The sequence below is a fragment of the Bison bison genome, unplaced genomic scaffold (genome assembly GCF_000754665.1).
Source record: "Bison bison bison isolate TAMUID 2011002044 unplaced genomic scaffold, Bison_UMD1.0 scf7180017864221, whole genome shotgun sequence".
In the NCBI taxonomy this organism is placed as follows: Eukaryota; Metazoa; Chordata; class Mammalia; order Artiodactyla; family Bovidae; genus Bison; species Bison bison.
Genome location: NW_011494793.1, coordinates 1,374,548 through 1,386,272, shown reverse-complemented (window position 1 = coordinate 1,386,272; position 11,725 = coordinate 1,374,548). Strand labels below are relative to the sequence as shown.

General features: G+C 52.4%; 1 protein-coding gene across 2 annotated transcripts; it reads right to left on the bottom strand.

Moving 5' to 3' along the window:
* Positions 1–5,842: 5,842 nt before the first annotated feature.
* Positions 5,843–9,194, bottom strand: GTPBP3 (GTP binding protein 3 (mitochondrial)). Of its 2 annotated transcripts, XM_010845626.1 has the most exons (9): positions 9,011–9,194; positions 8,457–8,710; positions 8,259–8,345; positions 7,968–8,170; positions 7,729–7,801; positions 7,495–7,638; positions 7,166–7,331; positions 6,662–6,940; positions 5,843–6,485 (listed from the first exon to the last, which is right to left on the bottom strand). In XM_010845626.1, exons 1-9 carry the CDS (start codon positions 9,061–9,063, stop codon positions 6,263–6,265), a joined length of 1,482 nt encoding a protein of 493 aa, XP_010843928.1. In that variant the 5' UTR covers positions 9,064–9,194; the 3' UTR covers positions 5,843–6,262. The 2 variants fall into 2 exon arrangements, with proteins under 2 accessions (XP_010843928.1, XP_010843927.1); XM_010845625.1 differs by having other exon boundaries at positions 7,495–7,801.
* Between the last annotated feature and the right edge of the window lie 2,531 nt (positions 9,195–11,725).

Below are 11,725 nucleotides of genomic sequence, written 5' to 3'. Positions count from 1 at the left end.
AAAGTCTCCTGAGTCGTGATTTCTGCTTTGAAAAGCCACCAACAGGCTCTGAGTGGCCAAAGAACTAGGAATACGATGAAAGTCGCAAAACCCCATCCCCAGCATCCCCAGAACAGAAGACCCTTCAACTTGGAACAAACATGGGTAGACGCCAGCTTCCCTCAAGACGCGGGCATCTCCATGTGCGTGTGCATGCTAAGTCACTTCAGTGGTGTCCGACTCTTTGCGACCCCATGGACTGTAGTCCACACCAGGCTCCTCTGTCCTTGGGATTCTCCAGGCAAGAATACTGGAGAGGGTTGCCAGGCCCTCCTCCAGGGGATCTTCCTGACCCAGGGATCAAACCCACATCTCCTGCAGCTCTTGCGTTGCAGGCAGATTCTTTACCACGGAGCCAACGGGGAAGCTTGAGGCATCTCTATATGTGAAGAGAAATGGCAAAATCATATAATCAATAAGGGTTATATGAAATGCCTTCAAAGCCCCCCATTATGACAGCAATAATATGAATTTAGTACTTCTTTAAAATAGATTAAAAAAAAATTTTTTTTTTTAAACAGAAATTGAAAAAGCAGTTTCTTTTTCATTTTTTATTGTAGTATAGTTGACTGGGGCTTCTCCTGGTGGCTCAGCAGTAAAGAATCGCCTGCAATGCAGAAGACGTGGATTTGATCCCTGGGTAGGGAAGATTCTCTGGAGGAGGAAATGGCAACCCACTCTGGTATTCTTACCAGCAGAATCCTATGGACAGAGAAGCCCTTGCATCCATGGGGTCGCAAAGAGCTGGACATGATTGAGCAACTGAACACAAAACACACACAGTTGATTTATAATGTGAAAGTTTCAGGTGTACAGCACAGTGATTTCAGCTATACACATACATAACTATATTTAAAAAGCAGTTTCTTGGACTTCTTTGGTGGCCCAGTGGTTAAGAATCCTCCTGCCAAGGCAAGGGACACAGGTTCGATCCCTGGTCCGGGAAGATCCCACATGCTGTGGAGCAACTAAGCCTGTGTGCCACCACTACTGAGCCTGAGTGCCGTAGAACACGTGCTCCGCCACAAGAGAAGTCACTGCATCTACAGAGTGGCCCCGCTTGCCTAACTCAAGAAAGCCCGTGCGTAGCGACAAAGACCCGGTGCGGCCAGAAGTAAATAAACACATTTTTAAGGCAGTTTCTTAAATAATACAAATCGGTTTCTGAAAAAGCAGATTGTCTACCTGTAGCTTTTGTTTTTGGTAGGTTTGCAAAGATTTCCCCAGGTACAGATAATTACTGAGGAACTGTAGCCTGTTTTGCAGAAACTCCTTATTGCAGAACAATTTCACAAAAGTCCCAGGCATTTGTTTTTTGAGGGGATTTTTGATGGGAAGGTAGATGTTAGAAAGGGCATCAGTGTCCAGTTTGGGAGCACTTCAACTCACTGATCACTAAATAAGTAGGAAGCCAGGGAAATTTTGCACATTAGAGGGACCCAGGGAAATCATATCATGCCAATTAGACTGGGGTGGGGGAAGGAAAAGGATAAAAAGCCATAATCCCTACTGCTTGTGAAGATGTAGAAAAAAGGGCATTTTCCTACAGGACTGGTAGAAATGCCCATCTCATCCAGGCCCTTTTGGAAATAAGTTTAATGATATTTAATAAAAGTGAAGACAGGGAATTCCCAGGCAGTCCAGTGGTTAGGACTCCTTGGTTTCACTGCCAAGAGTCCAGGTTCAATTCCTAATCGGGGAACTAAGATCCCACAAACTGTGGAGCACGGTGGGGGGCGAGGGGGCGTGGAAAGTGAAGACATACAAATCCTTTGATTCTGCAACCCCATTCCTAGCACTTTGTCCCTGAGAAGCAAAAACTCCAGGAAACAAAGCAAATGGTCATCGGGCGGAGAACAGCCTAAAAATTGTCATCTAGAGTCTCAGCTTGTCTGTCCCCCCAGCCCAGCCCATCCCCTGGGACCTTGACAGGGAGGAGATGAATCACGAGGAGCCAGAGCTGGCAATGCCACGCTTAGGGCAAGCTAGTCAGGAGGGACAAAGGAGCGATATTTCCTGGATACGGAAACCCGGGCGAGAGACAGGCCGCTGCAGGAAACACTCGGCTGGGGCCCCGCCAAGCAAGGGCAGGAGGGTCAGCCAGGCCCAGCCGCCCAGACGGGCCAGTCTGGAGGCCCCAAGGAAGCCGGGACGTCCCTGACCCTGAGCCTACTGCCTGAGCAGCCAGGAGTAAGGAGTCCTGGGGAGGACGCTGACAGCAGCCAGTTCTGAGTTTGGGTTCCAAACCCCGACATTCCTGCATTCAAATTTTGGCTCAGTTGATCTCAGCCTCCATTTACTCACCTAGAAATGAATATAATAATAATAACATGAGGGAGGGGGATTCAGGATGAGGGGGACACACGTATACCTGTGGCCGATTCATGTTGATGCATGGCAAAAAACATCACAATATTGTAAAGTAATTATCCTCCAATTAAATAAATAAATTAAAAAAAAAATCATCATCCTAAACTCTCTGGACCCATGGATGCAGGTCTTTGACTCTTGGTTGGTCTCTCCCATTCAGAGCATCCCAGGATATCAATCTTCCAACCAGCTCGGTGGGCTATAGTTCATGGGGTCGCAAAGTGTCGGACACGACTGAGGGACTAAGCACAGCACAGCACAGTACCAGGTCAGTCCTCCAACACCTGGGCCTCAGCCTCTGCCTCCTTTGTAGTCTCCGTGCTGGTCCAGAGGGATCCATTCATCCCAGGATCTGACCGTGTGTCTCTCCCACTCACACCCTCCCTGGCTCCTTAGTGCCCTGGGAATAAGGCCTAATCCTCAGCTGTCTTGTGCCTTCCTCCCCACAGCCAGTGCAGCTGTTCCAGACATTTGACTCTTTGACCGAAGACTCAGTGACTTTTAATCTGTATTGTGCCCTCAGACTAGAAGGCTTTGTTCTCGCCTGCCAATTCCCCAAGGCCCCGCCCTAGAGATCGCTCCCCCTGGCAGCCCCTCTGGATGCCCCAGAGTTCTTGTTCCTTCGGGGTACTTCCCCTACACCATCCCTCCCTCTTTCCAGTCCTGATCCTGGAGCTCTGACTTCTCCAGGCTGAGGCCCTATGCGGGCCCCGCCCTGCCCTGAGAACCAGGTGGGGGTTGAGTCCTAGTCAGGGAGCAATTGGCAGACCCCCCTCCTTGATCCTGTGGTCCAGCCACTGGGTGAGGTTCTGACTCTTTGGGGATTTCCTGTGACCTCTATAAATAACCCCCATGCCTGCTTCCCACAAACCACCTCCCCCTTCTTGGAAAAAAGGGACTGTAGCCAAGGACCTCAGTCCGTGATGTGCCAGGGACAGGGTAAGTGGGCGGGGCCGAGGCATCCTTTCCCAAGAGCATCTTTCTCCCCACCCGGACCCCACTCCTCCCTGCTGGGAGCCCTCCAGACCCTCCCCAAGCAAAGGACATCTGGGCACCCACCCTCTCTACGCCTACATTGCTGCTTCTTGTCTTTCTGCAAAATGGACCTAATAGTAATATCCACGGACAGAACTGGGGTGACCCTTCCCTTCCAGGAGCCCCCCATTCAGGGGGGACCCCAGCTGTCAAACAAACAAATCAACAGAAAGTGACATATTGCAATGAAGCCATGATGAAATGGAGTCAGAGGGTCCCTATAGTTGCGTGATGGGCCCTGGAAACTTCCCAGCCTCTGCTCCTGTGTCCCTTGAAATCTGAGAGTTTGTATCTTCAACTACTGGAGGTGGAGATTTTTTTCTGATTCTGGAAAAGAGCTTGACCCTACTTGAGACTCCATTTCCACCTCTGGCAAAAGGGGAGTTAACTATTCATATTCCATCAGGTGGGTCGTGGAAGCCTGGATCCCTGGGACCTTAGGGGGCCGGAACGTCACTGGAGTGTCAGGCACTTTTTTTGTTAGGGCAAAGCGCCCTCTGCTGCTTCATCACCTCAACAGCTGCTGCTAAGCTGCTAAGTCGCTTCAGTCGTGTCCGACTCTGTGTGACCCCATAGACAGCAGCCCACCAGGCTCCCCCGTCCCTGGGATTCTCCAGGCAAGAACACTGGAGTGGGTTGCCATTTCCTTCTCCAATGCATGAAAGTGAAAAATGAAAATGAAGTCGCTCAGTTGTGTCTGACTCTTAGCAACCCCATGGACTGCAGCCTACTAGGCTCCTCCATCCATGGGATTTTCCAGGCAAGAGTACTGGAGTGGGCTGCCACTGCCTCAACAGCAGATCCCCCATAAGTGAAAGTCACTCAGTCGTATCCAACTCTTTGTGACCACAAACCGCCTCGTCCTTGGACTATAGTCCCCCAACCATGGACTATATAGTCTATGGAATTCTGCAGGCCAGAATACTGGAGTGGGTAGCTGTTCCCTTCTCCAGGGGATCTTCCCAACCCAGGGATTGAACCCAGGTCTCCTGCACTGTAGGCGGATTCTTTATCAACTGATCTATCAGGGAAGCTCAGATCCCCCATAAGTCCCCATAATCAAAGGCTTCACTATCAGGCTCTCCTCTCTGGGATTTCTTTCTCCCTTCTAGCACTCACTCATTCTACTTCCAGCCTCACTGGCCACCTCGCTGCCCCTCAAACACACTGTGATGTTCCCACCTCAGGGCCTTTGCACATGCCCTGCCCTCTGCCTGGGATGTTCTTGCTGGCCTCTTCCGTCTTCTTCTCACCTTTCAGATGTCAGAGTAAATTCCATATCTACCCTCACATCCATCCCTGACCAGGTCAGGTCTCCTTATCATACGTTTGCACAGCAGCCTTCAGAACTCAGGTTTCCCAGGTGACTCGGTGATAAAGAATCTGCCTGCTGATGCAAGAGTTGGAGGAGACGTGGGTTTGATCCCTAGGTTGGGAAGATCCCCTGATGGAGGCAATGGCAAACCACTCCAGTTTTCTTGCTGGGATCATCCCATGGACAGAGGAGCCTGGAGGGCTACAGTCCATTGGTTGCAAAGTGTTGGACACGACTAAGGGACTGAGCAAGCAAGCATCCGACCTCACCAAAAGGAGCTGTGTCTCTTCTTTAATAAGGGCAGGAGTGCGGACTTCCCTGGCGTTCCAGTGGTTAAGAATCCCCCTTCCAACGCAGGGGATGAAGGTTCGATCCCTGGTCCAGGCACTAAGATCCCACATCCCGGGGACAACTAAGCCCGCCCACCACAGCTACTGAAGCCAGCACACTCTGGAGCCCATGCTCCGCAACTAGAGAAAGCCCACGCATCGCAATGAAGACTAAGAACAACTGAAAATTAAAAAAAAAAAAACAAACAGGAGCAGGAGCAATGCCTACTTACTCCCCTCTGTTTCCAGCCCCCTGCACTCAGTCTGTCACCCAGAAGGCCCCCAGTGAACTCAAACTGAAATCTAACCTTATGTGCAAATCCCCTGGGGGCTTCAGCAACTAAATACTTCTCTGAACCTCAGTTTCCTCATCTGTAAAACTATGACGACATAACCGCTGCATTGTGCTGTTACGAAGATGCACTCAAATGATGGGTGCGATTCTAACACATCGTAGGGACTTGATAAATATCCACTGAGTGGATGACTAAGCTTGGAAAGGAAGAAGGGATTTTGCAAGTCAATTTGAGCAGAAAAGCAGCAAAGTTTCAAGATTAATACCACAAAAGGAATGACAGCTTGGGACTTTCCTGGCAGTCCAGTGGTTAAGATTCCCAGCTTCCACTGCAGGGGGGCACTGGTTCAATCCCTGGTTGGGGAATTAAGATCCTGCACGCTCTGTGGTGCAGGGTGGTGGTGGTGGTGGTGAGTGTTGGGGAAGGACAGTTTGCAGAGCAATAAACACCAATTTGTGTACAAAATACAAGACAAAATATATTTTATAGGCACAAATATGCAAATATATACAGAAAGTTCTGGTAGGATACAACCACCAAGGAGAGGGTGTTCAAATATTTCTGGATCACCTGTTTTTTACCTTCCTTTGGTATTTGCAAAATAAATTAAAAACTATAAAACAAAAACCTCTGAGACCTTTCAACCTCCGTCTTGATCCTCTACTCCTCTTCCCCCAGCATCATGGGCCCAAAAGGACCTCCTTTCAGCCCCACTCAGCGCCAAACCCCCGAAATCTGGCCGGCTGCCGCTCAGTCACTACCAGCAACAGAGGCTTTGTGGTTTGCGGTCAAGGTCCCCGCCTTGGCCTAAGCTGTTCCCAGATACCCCAAGGCTTCCGGGTGCTCCTCCAGCCTGGGTCTGAGCTTCCGCTGTCCCCTCACTTGCCCACGCAGAAGTCCCGGAAGATGATATCCAGAATTTCCTCAGTGCCCCCTCCACCAGTGAGATGACTCAGATGCCCTCGGGCTACCCGAAGTGCCTCGGCTGCCAGGGCTAAGTCTTTTGCCTGCTTGTACTGACCAAGGGCATCCAGGCAGCCCCGGAGGTGGTGTTGGTGCCTCGACCGTGTCAGAAGTGGGCCTGTGGAAGGGTCCCCACACCTGGAAGGGACAAAGGATAAGGTCTCTCTCGGCATTCAAAGTGGGGGGAAGGGGAACAATCGTACCCCGTTTTTAGATACAGAAACTGAGCTGGCAGGGCCAGCTGTGCCCAAAGCCAGTGGCTTAGCCCCCAAACTTGGACAGAGCGAGGTTGCCCAGTGGGCAAGGGGGCTCACAGTGCAGCCAGCTCCTTCTTCAGTGCTTCTAGGAGGCCGTCCAGCCCCTCACCCGTCAGGCAAGACAGCAACAGGTGGGAGGGGAGGTCAGGATGGAGGTCTGAGCGCCCAGCGGGAAGCAGGTCTGATTTATTCAGCACAAGCAGAAGGCGCTGGCGGCTCCCATTGGGGTTCCTGGCTCCTGCCGGGATGACAACGGTGTCCAGGAAGTTGCAGCTGGCCGGAGAGGCCAGGTCAGAAGCATCCAACACGGCCAGAATGAGGTCAGCCTGCTCCAGCCTGGGAGGCGGGAAAATGGAGCATGGACCCCAGAGCTGCGCAATGAAGAGCATTCGGCAGGGACGGAGTAAAGGCCAAACCCAAAAGCTGCCCTCCCCAAAGAACTGAGGCCCCACCTAACGGGGTTTAGTAATCTCTCCTCATTAAGGACTAATGAAAGAGAAATGCAACTGGTAGAAACAGCAAAGGGCCCGCGTTTCCCCCTCCTACCTCCCTCCTGCCCACCTTTTTTGGGCACGCCGCACGCCCTCCTGCTCCACAGGCCCCACGCCTTCCCGCAACCCCGCAGTGTCGCTCAGCAGCGCTGGGAACCCGGCCAGGTCCACGGGGGTCTCCAGAACATCTCGGGTGGTCCCCGGCTCCGGGGACACGATGGACACAGGCTTCCGGCCTGGGGGTGGGGGTGGGCTCAGAGGAAGCGGGTGTGGTGGAGATGAGAGGGTCCCTCCCTTAGGCTCCACCCCCGGGACGGACAGTTTTCAACCTCCCAGGCCCCTTCCCTACCCCAGAAAGCTCAGCAGCTTAGCTCCCAGCCCCGCCCCCTGCCCACGCACTGAGCAGGTTCACCAGGCTGCTTTTGCCGGCGTTGGGAGGTCCCGCAACCACCACGTGCGCCCCTGAGCGGAGCCTCTGCCCGCGCCTGGCATCTCGAAGATGTACGCCCAGCGCCACCTCCAGCTTCCGCACCTCACTATCAGCTGTGGATGGAGGAAAGGAGAGAGAGAGTAAGAGGACCTGGGGGGGCTGGATGCCAGATGTCTCCACCTCCCACCCCCAGGGGGACCCACCTTGATCCAGGACGCCTTCCTCCAGGTTGTCATCCTCACTAAAATCGATATAGGCCTCTACATGGGCCAGAGCCTGAGGGAGGGAGAGGTGGGTAGTGTGGTCATACAGAAACTCACCCCGAGTGGGTGCCCGGGTCCAGCCTGACCTTAAGGGACCAGATTGGAGGCTCATAGACAGGAAACTCTAACACAGGAAAAGGTTAGGTAGTGTCTCTGCGGCAAGGTATGAGTGTACTTGCTTTAGTGAGGGTCTCGGCCCAGCCGCGACAGAGGTCACCTAGCTCCCCATCGAGCTGCCTCAGGGCCTGTCGCCGCTGCGCCTCGGTTTCTGCATGGATCAGGTCTGCCAGCCCCTCCACCTCCGTCAGGCTCAGCTTCCCGTGGGCAAACGCCCTCCTGGTGAACTCGCCTGCCTCCGCTGGCCTCAGCCCTGGCACACTGCCTGCGGGAAGGTTCAAGATCCTGAGGCCCCTGGCCCGTACCCAGGTCACCGGCGTAGCAATACCTCAAAGCCAAGGCTGCAGACTTACCCAGGGCCTGCAGGACACCACTCACCACGGCCGGCCCTCCATGCACGTGGAACTCCGCGCAATCCTCACCGGTAAAACTTTGGGGACCTAGTATGTTGAAGAGATGGGTGTCAGCAGGATACAGCCTGGGCGACCGCCTGGAAGGAGGAAGTTGGGTCACAGGAGCTACTTGAGGTTCCGGATCTGAAAGTCCCGTACCTGGAAACCAAAGCACCAGCGCGCGGTCCAAAGGCTCCCCAGAACGGGGGTCGCTGAGCAGGCGCAGGCAGGCTTTGCGGGCCGGAGGTAAGTCCCGCGGCGCCGTGAGGCTCTGGAGGGCGTGGCCGCTGGCAGGGCCGCTGGTTCGGATCACCGCGATGCCGCAGCGGCCTTGGCCAGAGCTCAGAGCGAAGATAGTGGCTCCGGAACCGGGGGCCCGGTAACCACTGCCCTGGCGCGTGCACAGTCTGGGACTGGAGAGGAGGAGAGTCAGTGCATCTGAGAAGCTCTGACGCCAGAGTGGCAGGTGGATAGATGGCTCGATGGTCGCGTGATCCCCCAAGTGGAAGTTTTGTGGCTAGGGGATGGACTGATCGGAAGTTCTGAGGCCAGAATAAGACTGGATTGCGGTGGGCTCTGCGGCAGGGGGTGGGGCTTGGACGGAAGCGAAAGGTGGTCCTGCCGCAGGGAACCGGGCCCCCAGATCCCAGGGAGAGGGTTTGGGGCCCGAGCAACACCCTACGCTGTCACAACCCTTGCCCAGATCACCCCACCTGTGAGGCCCACGTGCAGCCCGGGATACCAGGGTCCACAGCCCCCGCCACATGGATTCACAATCAGCTCCCCGCCTGCCCACCCTGCCGCGGGGGTCTGCAAGTCCTCGCAGGAGGTTCCGCCCACTCCGCGGCGTGACTGGTAAAGTGCTCAACAATTCTCGATTATCATTGGGCCCCGTAGAAAACGTACCGCCCATCCACTGAAGATCTTCGCTTCTACTGGCTAATGACAGGGAAAGAAGCCGAGGGCTCGCACGCTGCGGTGCAGTGAAATGGTGTTCCTCCAGCAACATTAGACAGAATTTTTAGGATCCTAGAGGGACCAGGTTCCTAGACACCGGAAATGAGGAGTGGTACAGGGCAATGGAAATTATAGGAAGGCGAGGGTTTGAGTCGAAGCAAGAGCATCTCGGGGGCTTCCCTGATAGCTCAGACAGTAAAGAATCTACCTGAAATGCAGGAGACCCATGTTCGATCCCTGGGTCGGGAAGATCCCATGGAGAAGGAAGTGGCCATCCACTCTAGTATTCTTGCCTGGAGAATCCCAAGGACAGAGGAGCCTGGTGGGCTGCAGTTCATGGGGTCGCAAAGAGTCGGACAGGACTGAGTGCCTTTCATTTTCAAGAGCATCTCGGTGGCCTGGAGAGATGAGTTCCGGGGAACCTACGCCCTGGCCCTGGGGAAATCTATTCCAAATTTCTGGGAAGACTTCTCCTTTTCTCAGAAGTCTACAGTTTCTCGCCCCTCCCCAGCTTTCCCTCCCGCCGTCCTTCTGCCTCAGACACCCTTCCCTTGACAAAGAGCCTCAGTGCCTAGCTCCAAGGTCCCCTCCGCTAGGAAGCCTCCCTAGGATCCCCAGCACAGTCCTCTCTCCTCTCTGGGCTACTCTGGCCCCGGTCTCCTCGTGCGGAGTTGTGTGTCCCGTCTGTCTCTGGCTCCCCGAAAGCCAGAAAGGGGAGATTATTTTCAGGTTAACCCGGGACAGCTCCGGCCGGCGAAATAAAGCGCTGATGGTGGAATTCCAGGCACTGGATAGGCGGGGTCTCCGGGGGTACTGTCACGCGGCGAATTCTCTGGTTCTTGGACGAGCGGGCGGGTGGCGCGACTATCCTTAGGGAAGACTGGAACAGAGTACAGTTCTAATGGTTAGCTCCACGCCTCGCTCTGTTCAGTTTTTTCATTTGTCAGTTAGGGAGTTTGGGATGGACATGTTCACATTGCTGTATTTAATATGGATAACCACCTAGGACCTACTCTATAGTACATGGAACTCTGCTTAATGTTGTGTGGCACCCTGGATGGGAGGGGAGTTTGGGGGCGAAAGGATACATGTATATGTTTGGCGGAGTCCCTTGGCTGTTTACCTGAAACTATCACAACATTGTTAACTGATTATACCCCTCTACAAAATAAAAAGTTAAAAAAACACTTTCTTTTCATTTGTAGAAGAGGAGTGAATGATGACGTTCGCTGTCTCCAAGCTGTTCCATCTGTCAAAAGTATACATCAAATGACTACCGTGTAACCACGAAGAATCAGTCTGGGCCCCTGCCCTCGCTGATCTATCAGTCCAATGGAAGAGGCTACAGAGGATGGTCAGGGGGTCAGACAACAGAGAAAATACAGGGCCCCCAATTAAATGTAAATTTCAGATGAACAAGGATTATTCTGTCAGTATAATTAGGACCCATGCAATATTTGTGTGTGTGTGTGTGTGTGTATGTGTGTTAGCTGCTCAGTCATATCCAATTCTTTGCAACTCCATGGACTGTAGCCCTCTAGACTCCTCTGTCCATGGGGATTCTCCAGGCAAGAATACTGGAGTGCGTTGCTATGCCCTTTTCCAGGGGATCTTCAAGACCCAGGGATTGAACCCGGGTCTCCTGCACTGCAGGCAGATTCTTTACTGACTGAGCGACCCGGGAAGCATGTAATATTGGGGATATACTAAAAATTTATTCATTTATCTGAAATTCACATTTAACTAGGAGAACTGTATTTTTATTTGCTAAACTTGGAAAAGGCAGAGGAACCAGAGATCAAATTGCCAACATCTGCTGGATCATCGAAAAAGCAAGAGAGTTCCAGAAAAACATCTATTTCTGGTTTGTTGACTATGCCAAAGCCTTTGACTGTGTGGATCACAATAAACTGTGGAAAATTCTGAAAGAGATGGGAATACCAGACTACCTGACCTGCCTCTTGAGAAATCTATATGCAGGTCGGGAAGTAACAGTTAGAACTGGACATGGAACCACAGACTTCTTCCAAATAGGAAAAGGAGTACATCTAGGCTGTATATTGTCACCCTGCTTATTTAACTTATATGCAAAGTACATCATGAGGGATGCTAGGCTGGATAAAGCACAAGCTGGAATCAAGATTGCCAGGAGAAATATGAATAACCTCAGATATGCAGATGACACCAGCCTTATGGCAGAAAGTGAAGAACTAAAGGGCCTCTTGATGAAAGTGAAAGAGAAGAGTGAAAAAGTTGACTTAAAGCTCAACATTCAGAAAACAAAGATCATGGCATCCAGTCCCATCAATTCATGGCAAATAGATGGAGAAACAGTGGAAACAGTGTCAGACTTTATTTTGGGGGGCTCCAAAATCACTGCAGATGGTTGACTGCAGCCATGAAATTAAAAGACACTTACTCCTTGGAAGGAAAGTTATGACCAACCTAGACAGCATATTAAAAAACAGAGA

Coding starts and splice junctions, on each gene's coding strand:
- GTPBP3 (XM_010845625.1), bottom strand. CDS start 9,063: ATGTGGCGGGGGCTGTGGACCCTGGTATCCCGGGCTGCACGTGGGCCT. Junction 8,711..9,010: donor GCTGCACGTGGGCCTCACAG/GTGGGGTGATCT, acceptor CCTCCTCTCCAG/TCCCAGACTGTGCACGCGCC. Junction 7,332..7,494: donor CAGCCTGGTGAACCTGCTCA/GTGCGTGGGCAG, acceptor CCCCACCCCCAG/GCCGGAAGCCTGTGTCCATC.